The following is a 10,942-nucleotide window of genomic DNA, read 5'->3' as shown; positions in this document are numbered from 1 at the left end:
TCCTCCTCCTCCTCCTCCTCCTCCTCCTCCTCTCGTCTCCCGCTGTGGCTCAGTTGGTGTGGGGTGGCTGGGTTCATTCTATAAAGACTTCTTGGTCATCTTCTTGCCCTTCTTGAGGAGAAGCTTGTTCTTGATGAAGCCGCGCTTTCTCTTGGCCGTCTGGGGGAGGGTTCAGAAGAAGAAGCAGCGTGAATAACCTGTACATGAACGGCACAACATCAACTGCTTTATCAAGGCTACCATCCTCAATGTCATCCTTAATATCAATATACTACAGATTCAAATTAAATATACTTCAAATTAAAGCGGTCTGCGTTTGTCCTACCGAAACATGACCCCTTTATTATTTAAATCGCCTCCGATGACACGATCCCGCTGATGACCACTGCCAGGTAACCGTGGTTACCTACGACGTACCTTTTTGGAGGTGTACTTCTGCCGGGTGGTGTCGGTGGAGCGGAGCTGGTGCCCAGCGGGGTCGCGGTTCTCCTGCTTCTTCACCTTGTAGATCCTGACCAGCCAGTGCTCCGAGGTGAACGCCTCCTCCAGGTGCTTCAGCTTGATGTCCTTGTTCCCGATCTCCGCGTTACGGGTGCGGTCGAAGCCCGGCGGCGTGCGGAAGTCCAGCTGAGGGAGAGAGAGGGGAGGGAGAGTCAGAGAGAGAGAGACACGGACAGAGACAAAGACAGAGAGCGGGAGAGAGAGACAGAGAGAGAGAGAGAGAGAGAGAGAGAGAGAGAGAGAGAGAGAGAGAGAGAGAGAGAGAGAGAGAGAGAGAGAGAGAGAGAGAGCGAGCAAGCGAGCGAGAGAGACAGACACAGACGGACAAAGACAAAGACGGAGAGCGGGAGTGAGAGGGAAAGAAAGAAAGAGACAGAAAGAAAGAGAGAGAAAAAGAAAGAGAGAGAGAGAAAGACAGACGGAGAGAGAGAAAGAGAGAGCGACAGACAGAGAGAGAGAGAAACTCAAAGAAAGAGTGAGAGCAAGAAAGAGAGAAAGCGAGAGAGGAAATTAATGGAAGAGAGACAGATACAGAGATAGAGAGAGCGGGTGAGAGAGAGACACACACACAGAGAAAGAGTGTGAGAAAGAGAATACAGTGGGAGTAGGATGATTTGCATAAGCCACAAAAGACTTGTCTATACGGTTGTAAACACGTTGAGTTTCCAATTGAGACTTCAACGACTTCAGACTTCGCAACTCTGCCTAATTTCAACCTGTCAATTGTGGAGACCTTTAGTGGAAGCGACGGCGACAATCCCCCGTGTTCTCCGAGGAAGCACTGAAACGTGAACACAAGTACCTGCATCTCCCCGAAGCGGTAGTACGACATCTTGTACATGAGGCAGTTGAGCAGGGTGGGGGAGCCCGCCTTGTCCACCCGGAACTCTCCCTGGGGGGTGAAGTAGTCGCTCTCCTGGAGGGGGGAGGGAGAGGGGAAGGGGGGGGGGGGGGGGGAGAGGGAGAAAGGGAGGGACGGAGGGAGAGGGGGATGGGATGGAGGGAGAGGGGGGGGAGGGAAGGAGGGAAAGGGGGACGGGAGGGAGAGGGGGGGGAGGGAAGGAGGGAGGGGGGGACGAGAGGGAGAGGGGGAGAAAGGGGGAGAGAGGGGAGGGAGGCAGAGGGGGGGAGGGAAGGAGGACGGGAGGGAGAGGGGGAGAGAGAGGGGGAGGGAGAGGGGGAGGGAGGGAGGGAGAGGGGGAGGGAGGGAGAGGGGGGAGGCAGGTAGCAGGGTTAACTCGTCAGTAGTGTTGCATTCACCTTTTAGTTTGGTTCTTGCTCTGAGTCATGGAGGCGTCGTTTTAGATTGAAACAAGATATTGGCATGGCTCACGCTATACGCTGCATATAGACAAACGTTTTCATCATGAAAATCAAACAATTCGATCGATTAATTCATCGTTAGATTCATCGCACACTCGGTTGCGTAGTCTAATTTAACTTACAAACTATGTTTGAAATCAGATCCAGGAATGGCCTGTATTCTATCCTTCGGAAATGTCAAATGTACTCGTACGATCTTTGTTCTTGTACGATCTTTGTTGTCGTACGATCTTTGTGCTCGTACGATCTTTGTGCTCGTACGATCTTTGTGCTCGTACGATCTTTGTGCTCGTACGATCTTTCTCGTGCACAGCGTTTTGTCCAGGAGGGGTTAGGATTAGTGTTACGGGGGGACGTTGTTGTCCCTGAAGGCTTGTCTCCCTCACCCTGATGTCCTTGGGATGCTCCCCCTCTGCGATCCGCACCATCCACAGGAACTTGTTGATGTCGTCGCCCGAGTAGCCGATCACGCCCCCGAAGATGATGAGGACGTAGTCCACGTCCAGCGACCGCATGATCTCGTAGGCTGCGCTCTCATTGGAGGACATCGCCTTGCCCACCTGGGGGTCACAAACAGGAAGAGAAAATCAGAAACACGACACTGATTGGACCAGAGAACTGTCCACGGGTGCCGACACGTTTGTGTCAAAACGTGTTCACGTCAAATACATTTGAAGGCAATAGGTTTCTAGTTCAGCTCAAGTCCACATTTTAAACCACGACGTTCACTTGATGAATAAATCAGTGATCATAACCCTGATTCAACGCCAGGGATGTCTCAGCCCTCTGCTCGGCTGGGCACGCTGACGCCTCGTAGCTTGGCATCGAGCCGCGAGGATACCCACACTATAATCACCCAGCGGTGCTGCACTGAGCCCCTCTGATGCACAGAAAGATGCGTTATGCCTACGGCTGGACGATACATCGCCGTATCACACACAAGGAAATAACTGTACTTATACAGCCAGCCCCCGTCCCCATATCACTACAACCCTGTGGCCCCCCCGCAGACTGTGCACCTCTTGGTTGCTTGGATTACTAACCCTTTACCATCACGGACGAGGTGCGGTGGAGGAATACAGCCAGTTGTGCGAACCCAGACATCGTTTATACAAGGACAGTTTAAAGAAAAGACGTCATTTGGAGGATGATGGGTGCACTAATCCGAGTCTTAGTCGGAATCGGTTGGAAGTCGACCAAAGAAAACATTGGCCTGTTCAATTACTAAGCATACAATAAACCGTATCCACAATCCAGCACTTTAAGCTCAGCGTGGCTCCCTGGTAAGCGAGAGCTATAGTGCGGCTGTCGTAGCACAGGGTGTCCACTGGGTGGCGCTCCAAACCAGGAACAGAGGCCAAGGGAATTCACAGTTAACAAAGAAAATGAAGATATAATTAAGTCTAAACCGCCGGGAATTTAAGAAAAATAAGAGGGGGGCCCCGGGCAATGATTGCGATGATTGTGAGCACAAATATGCTTGTCTTAGTGATGGCGTGTGTATTTTAACAATTGCACACTTTGCTAATACTTCGGAGGACTCATTCATGAATTCTGCTGTCCTTGGCGCCAACTTTTTAAGCCCCTTAGAAGATTACATTAAGCCCTCGTTGGTTTGAAGTCGTATTAAGTCGTTTCCACGGTAATAGAAAGGGAACCCTGAAACAAAGACTTCCTCGTCCAATACCAACATACACTCTGACTCCCAATCTGCCTGCAGGCATCCTTGAGCATCCAAGGTGTCTCAACTTCCCATGCTTAATTAATGAGTCATTAACGAGCTGCTCGGTAATGACATGCATGTTAAATAAATAACCACCACACGCCGCCACCTGCTTTGGATAAAGGCCTCGGTTAGAGGACTTAATCCTGATATCTAAGAGCCATCAGACTACACAGAACCTCGGACAAGGGTAGTGGCCTATCACGACTCTTTCTCTCCCTCTCCCTCCCTCTCTCTCCCCCCCCAACCCACCCCCACACACACTGCACACACAATGTGCAGTTGCGTAATGGTTATATATTTATATCTACCTTATTTGGTGGACTCTGACCGTTTGTCCATTTTGTTGTTTGTCTATTGTACGGTTTTGTTGACTGACTTCTTGAGCCACTGGATACCTGAATTTCTCCAAGGGGATGCATAAAGTATCTATCTATCTATCTATCTATCTATCTATCTAAAGTCCTCAATTAAATCTCATCATCCTCTTCATAACGTCTGTGCTCCACTGCAGCCTGAATATACCCATGGACACGGCTGTCCAACCCCTGACCGCAGCCCCTGGCTGGGGGGGTAGTGCCATGGGGCTACAGCCTCAGCAGCACGTGAAGCCCTCCACAGACACGCTCCAGAACCGCGTTCAGGCCCAGCCTGGTTTCGACGCCTGAGGCTCTGCACTGACCGAACAGGTGCTCAGAAACTGAACCAACCGACACGGAGAACCAATAGAGGGAAATAACAGACTGACGGTTCCACGTGATTCTTTGATTTTCCCCATCACTAACCCTTCTTCCCCCTGTGGAATGGCTCAGACCGAATTAATCAAACACAGATTGGTTTAGATTTAAGGGATTTGAATACAAATCGAAACCAAAAGAGATCTCTAAAGCAGCCCTAGTTACTGCTGCAGGCGGAGCAAAGGAAGGGGTTGTGCGTGATTCGAGACCCTGAAGCCCCCCCAACACACGTTCTGAGATCCATGGTGAGGTGTCATCAGCTGGACTGCCTTAAGGTATTATGAAAAATGGATTCTACCAATTCCACTGTTGAAGCCATTGTGAATAAACCAGAAACCACGGCTAAAAACAACAACAGAGAGAGCAACAGAAGGCAAAAGAGAGGGCAACAGAGAGCAACGTACCGCACACTCCACCAATTATTGGTGGAGGTGAAAGCAGCCCATCAACGGCGCGAGGGAAGAACCTTCAGACTGAACGATGAGGTGAAACCGAATGGAATTTCAGTCGGATTATCAGGATGGGCAGACCCGAGGGCCTCTAGCCTCTGGTCCGCAGACGGAAGCAGAACGTGACCACGCAAGATATTTATATTATTTAGGGCATTTCCAGACACTTTTGTCCAAAGTGACTTACAACCATTCATACACACATTCACACACCGACGGTGATGTCAACCATGCAAGGCCACAGCCAGCTCGTCTGGAGCAGTTAGGGACAGTCAGGGACACATCGACACTCAGCTAGGAGGAGCCGGAGATCGAACTAGCAACCTTCCAGTTACAAGCCAGCCCGCTCTACCTCCAGAGCTGCTGCCGACCCCCTGGGGCAGGGGTGTCTCAAGGGGCCTCACCAGCGCTATGTGACTGTTGTTCCACGTGTTGTTGTCCACCAGCGTCGTCCGATTGGCCATTCCCGCTATCTGGTAGCCGTAGTCCCACCAGGACATGACTCGCACGTGCTCGTCTGTGTTCTGCCTCAGCCAATAGTACGCCTCCCTGAAGTCGTCTAGGATGTTCCGTGAGCTGGGGAGGAAGGGGGGGGGAGGGGAGGGGGGGGGAGAGAGAGGTGTTCCAGAGAGGAGATGGAAATAAATTGAGTGCAAACTGTGAACTGTTCATTGGCGAGATCAAAGCAGATTGCAGGTTGAACACATCAAATGGGACTGGTGGGGATACTACATCGATCTCCTTCAGAAATGTGAATCAATTTAAATAATCGGTGCTATGCCAGAGAGGATGGTGCCCCTGAAGTGTAACGATAATAAAGATTGGTTTCCGTTCAGTGCGTGTGCGTGCGCCGGATTGTGGAGATGCGTGTCATTATGGAGATGTGCATGCAGGTTTTGAGTGCGTGCGTGTATGGAGATGTGTGTTTATGTGAGGGCTATGATCATGAAGGTGTGTGTGTGTGTGTGTGGCTGCGATGATGAAGATGTGTGTGTGGCCTGTGATCATAAAAGTGTGTGTGTTGGTGTGAATAGGAGCAAGCACATGTTTGGGCGAGTATGCAGATGTGCATGTGGTTTTGTGTGTGTGTGTGTGTGTGTGCATGTGCGTAAGCGTATCTGTATGGGCGAGCAAATGCAAACATTCGCGTGTTCGGGCCAGAATTTAGAGGCGCTTGTGTGTACGCACGTGGCGAGTTCGTGTGTGTCCTTACCCGTCGTGGTTGTATGAGGCCAGCACCACGCTGGGGCTGGAGTAGGCGTTGCTGGTCACCCAGGTGCAGTGCACCGCAAACATCATCAGCAGCATCAGCATCAGCATAGTGACGATGGACTTGATGTTGGGGCCCAGGCCCTCCTCCGCCTTCTCCTGCTCCGACACGTGCTTCCGCACTTTGCCCGCCTGCGAGGAGGAACGGGAAGTGGGGTTTGATACTCACGTACTGAGACTGGAGGGGCTTGAGACTCACATACTGAGACTGGAGGGGCTCCAGACTCACATACTGAGACTGGAGGGGCTCCAGACTCACATACTGAGACTTGAGGGGCTCCAGACTCACATACTGAGACTGGAGGGGCTTGAGACTCACATACTGAGACTTGAGGGGCTTGAGACTCACATACTGAGACTGGAGGGGCTTGACACTCACATACTGAGACTGGAGGGGCTTGAGACTCAGATACTGAGACTTGAGGGGCTTGAGACTTGAATATTCCACACTGAGGCGGCACCAAAATGGCCGCCGCGCTAACGCGATAAAAGGCGATAAATGGCCTTTTATCATGTTAGCGCGATTTATCGTGTTTACATGATTTATCGTGTTAGCATCTACGAGACATGAGTCCTTGGGGGAGGGGAATGAGTATAGGACCCATCTGGGCGGACTATTAATGAGACCATGTAAACCCACACTGTGGGTTTACAACCGGCTTTAGGCTCCATTTGTCTACAAGAAGACGGACGAGGCGTGGCTTGACAACACCCTGACAAGCAGATGTAAAGTGGACGGTTGCTAGGCGACGATAGATGCCTGTGGTTTTGGATACACCGCTGTGTATCTGAAGTGGGAGGTTAGACTTTCTTAAGGTGCGTTCACACCAAACGCGAAGGGGCGACACGACTCCATACAAAGTCAACGTAGAGACGCGAATCTGGCGAATTTTTCACTAGAGAAAACCTGCTACAAGTTTTGATTTGTCACGAGGATTTGCTGTGCGACAAATTCGCTCGAGTTGAAATATTTCAACTTTGCCGCGACAGTCGCGTGGTGACAGCCAATCAGCGTGGCCACTGAGTGACATGTGTAACGTAACAGCCAATCAGCGTTCAACCGGCCAACCGTTCCCTGCAGTACAGTCCGGGGTGAAACGCAGCAAATTCGCCTGAAAAAAACTTCCACAGCGACAGTTTATGATTTGTCGGGCGACAAAACTTGGGATACAACGCAAACGGGCGACAAATGTGTCTTTTGGTGTGAACGCAGCTTTAGGCTCAAGAGATTGTGTCGGGGTCTGAAATGCACTTTTAGAATTCTCTTTTTTCACATGCCAAGGTGGAAATATATGCCGTCCAACCAGCCTCTTACTTACAAAACCCCTGCAGTACTTTGACTTAAGCTTATGGCACACACAGTGTAATCTATCACAGCTTCACCGATCAATGAACGGAATGGCTCAGACCGAATGAATCAATCACAGATTGGTTTAGACGTAATACACGTTCTGAGATTCAGGGTGAAGTGTCATAAGCTGGACTGCCTCCAGGTATTTTGAAAAATGGATTCTACCAAAACACGGTCGCGAAGCCATCTGCTAAACACAATAAACATGGAGGAACATCGATTGACCGCATAGTCTATAGTAATGGAATTGAGCCCAATAAAGCCCAGGGAGTTTGGCACGCAGGGTGTATTCCAAAATCAGGACTGACTGATAGCACAAAGAGTCAGTGGTGCCACCGGTTCCGACTCCTCATTGGCCTTTGCTTTGACCAACCACCTCGTTGCTACGCAAAAAAAAAAATCAAACAAGTTTGAAACTATTCGGGACGTGGCAGACTGCATCGGTAAGACTGTGATGCAATCGTCAGCGCATTTCACCCTGTCACACTGTATGACAGCATCGGAGCCCGCAGCCTTTTGATCTTGTTCTTAAGATAGCAAAAAAAATGTCTGTGATGCGAATCCGTAAATCCAAAAACAAATCAAAAAAGCAAGAAAGTAAAAATTAAAGCTTTAGAAACCGAACCCAAAATAACCCCCAAAATGCACAGACTGTCACTGACATACACCAGCAAACAGCCAACCAAACACGTACACCTCTTCCTTCAAGATCGCAGCCCAGACACACACACACACACACACACCTTTATGATCGCAGCCCCCGCCCCCCAGCTCACACCAGGTGTCATCCCCCCCCCCCTGACCTTGTCGTAGAGGTTCCCAGAGTTCCTGCGGTCGTCCTCGTCACTGCTGTCCTCCACGGGGGGGCTCTCGCGCTTCATGTCGTCGCCCAGGTAGTGCTCGAAGACGCTGGAGAAGGCCACCGCCGAGAGCATGCACACCACAGGGGTCAGGGTCAGCATGAGACGCACCATCACGCCCGCAAAGTACACCGCGCTGATGGCGTACAGGGCCACTGAGAGGAGGAGAGAGGGAGAAGGGGGAGGTGGAGAGAGGGGGAAGGAGAGGGCAATAGAGAGAGACAGACAGAGAGACAGAGACAGAGAGAGAGAGGGAAAGAGAAAGAGAGAAAGAGGAGAGAGGGAGAGAGAGGGAGGTGGAGAGAGGGGGAAGGAGAGGGCAATAGAGAGAGACAGACAGAGAGACAGAGACAGAGAGAGAGAGGGAAAGAGAAAGAGAGAAAGAGGAGAGAGGGAGAGAGAGGGAGGTGGAGAGAGGGGGAAGGAGAGGGCAATAGAGAGAGACAGACAGAGAGACAGAGACAGAGAGAGAGAGGGAAAGAGAAAGAGAGAAAGAGGAGAGAGGGAGAGAGAGGGAGGTGGAGAGAGGGGGAAGGAGAGGGCAATAGAGAGAGGGACAGAGAGAGAGACAGACAGAGAGACAGAGACAGAGAGAGAGAGAGAGAGAGAGAGAGAGAGAGACAGAGACAGAGCCAGAGAGAGAGCGAGAGAGAGAGAGAGAGAGAGGGAGAGAGAAGGGGAAGGAGAGGGCGATAGAGAGAGAGACAGACAGAGAGACAGAGACACAGAGAGAGAGAGAGAGGGAAGGGGAGAGTGGGAGAGAGGAAGTTAGTAGACCTTATATAGGAAGATTCACTTTCTTGACTGAAAATTGCTTTACAAATGAACATATTATCATCATTAGTATTGTTATTATAATAATACAAAAAAGAGAAATATCTTTGAGGCCAGGGTGGTGTGAAATCCATAAGTGTAACATCTGATTGCTGATTGTTTCAACATCATTCCATCAGGCAAAAACTCAGTTGCTTAGTAATCAAGCATTAGGAAACAGCATCTGAAAGAAGTTGTTCCGTTGTCGGTTGTTATTTCATTTCAGTACATTGCTGATCATTAAGAAGAAATTGCATCAAAAATGATCATAAATATGATCTGAGATCTATATGGACAATCCCAGTCTGCGGGTACAAATCATCGTAACTATCTTCACTTAGACAACCATTACTAACATCAGTTGTTAAAATATCTTTTTTGTGCCAATTCCGACTGAAAGCTTGCCACGAATGTAACCATAGCACTATAGCACTTTGATCTTTGTGATCAAAGTGCCCCCATTGTCATTTTGGAAAGTACTTGCAGGGCGATTCACTTTTCCTCTGTCCATAAACTCGTACCGACAGACTCGTATTGATTCCAAAAGACTTGAGTGCTATACCACCATTTTTTAACACTGAATGCTCTTTGGCAGAATTGATAGAACAAAACTTTTTGTCTAATTATATTGGTAACAGATGTTTTAGTGATGCCAGGGGAGACAGTTATGATGGTTTGACCACTGACCAATTCAATTGTATATGTTTAGCCCCTAATGACAGATGACAGTATAGTCCTTCAACATCCCCACAACATATTTGTTCAGCTTTACTGGAAATAAATGAATGCGGTAGATTTTGTACACAATCTAAAATAATGAACTGATCCACGATATAAAGTAATGAACTGATGGCACACCGTCCACCAGCAAAGGACAAATGGGGACAGCATTAGGCCGACTTTGTTTTTTTGTTCTGTGTGAAAAAAGCAAAACCAGATAATTCCGGCTCGTCTGTACGGCAATGATGTGGGATCTCTGTAAAAGGGGCCGGTGACAGAGCAAAGTGGAGGCAGGGAGAGTACCGCGAACACAATGGGGCCGAAACATGAGGCTCAAAATGACTTTGCTCTGAAAATGCTCCTGCATAAATGGGGCGGACACACACACACACACACACACACACACACACACACACACACACACACACACACACACACACACACACACACACACACACACACACACACACACACACACACGGAATGGAGCAGAGTGAATTTATTCGGCGGTGAAGAAGGGAGAGAGAGACGGCCCGAGAGGAATGCTGCTGCAGTTATAAGTCAGAGCAGAAGACATCGAGAGGAAGAGCACACAAAGAGAAGGGAAGATCAAGAGCCTGTACTTGATAGCAGACTGTGCACACACACGCATACAAATGCTAACACACACACCAGCTGGTTATTTGCCCAGTGTGTGTGGACATTAAAAGGTAGGAAGTATGAGAAACACTGGGTCCCGGCTGGAGGTCTTCAGGGGTCTAACCGTACCCTAGGATCAGAGACCCCAACCGGGACACAAACGGGTTAGGGTCCATGTTCGTGGGTTAATTTGTAGGCAGCGCTGCTCACGGGAGAAACGCATGGAGGTAGTGTGTAACATGCGTGATGATTAGACCATAAGGATCAGATTACACAGTAAACATGGATGTTAATTGTGTCACGTGTGGTGGACTGTTACGGTTCAACTCATAAGACACGTAACACATCGTTCAAGGCAGAACAAGGCAGGCAAGTTAGGTCTTAACTTTTATTAGGTCACTATATATCCGACATGATTGACATTTTTAGCAGCAATCTGGATTTTTAGTACTGTTTTAATCGTGGGGTTTGAGGGGTCAATAAAATAGCCTGCCTGTCCTGGCCTGTGTCTCACTTCTCAGTCGTGCATGGTCAGTAATACCTCAGAAAAAATCTGG

At 49.3% G+C, this 10,942-nt stretch overlaps 1 protein-coding gene across 1 annotated transcript in view; it reads right to left on the bottom strand.

The window, feature by feature from the left end:
- The window catches only part of LOC307076702 (dolichyl-diphosphooligosaccharide--protein glycosyltransferase subunit STT3B-like), a 46,173-nt gene continuing 35,231 nt past the window's right edge, over positions 1 to 10,942 (bottom strand). The window contains exons 10-16 of the mRNA XM_079737790.1: positions 8,157 to 8,368; positions 5,947 to 6,134; positions 5,138 to 5,309; positions 2,211 to 2,384; positions 1,304 to 1,417; positions 418 to 627; positions 1 to 159 (exon numbers count right to left, since the gene is read on the bottom strand). Of these exons, the coding sequence (XP_079593916.1) occupies positions 79 to 159; positions 418 to 627; positions 1,304 to 1,417; positions 2,211 to 2,384; positions 5,138 to 5,309; positions 5,947 to 6,134; positions 8,157 to 8,368 (1,151 nt within the window). The 3' untranslated portion in view covers positions 1 to 78. The remainder of the gene's footprint in view (positions 160 to 417; positions 628 to 1,303; positions 1,418 to 2,210; positions 2,385 to 5,137; positions 5,310 to 5,946; positions 6,135 to 8,156; positions 8,369 to 10,942) is intronic.

Source organism: Pollachius pollachius, assembly GCF_949987615.1.
Source record: "Pollachius pollachius genome assembly, chromosome: 1".
NCBI lineage: Eukaryota > Metazoa > Chordata > Actinopteri > Gadiformes > Gadidae > Pollachius > Pollachius pollachius.
The sequence above is the reverse complement of the archived record's forward strand: the minus strand, read 5'-3'. Positions and strand labels throughout refer to the sequence as shown.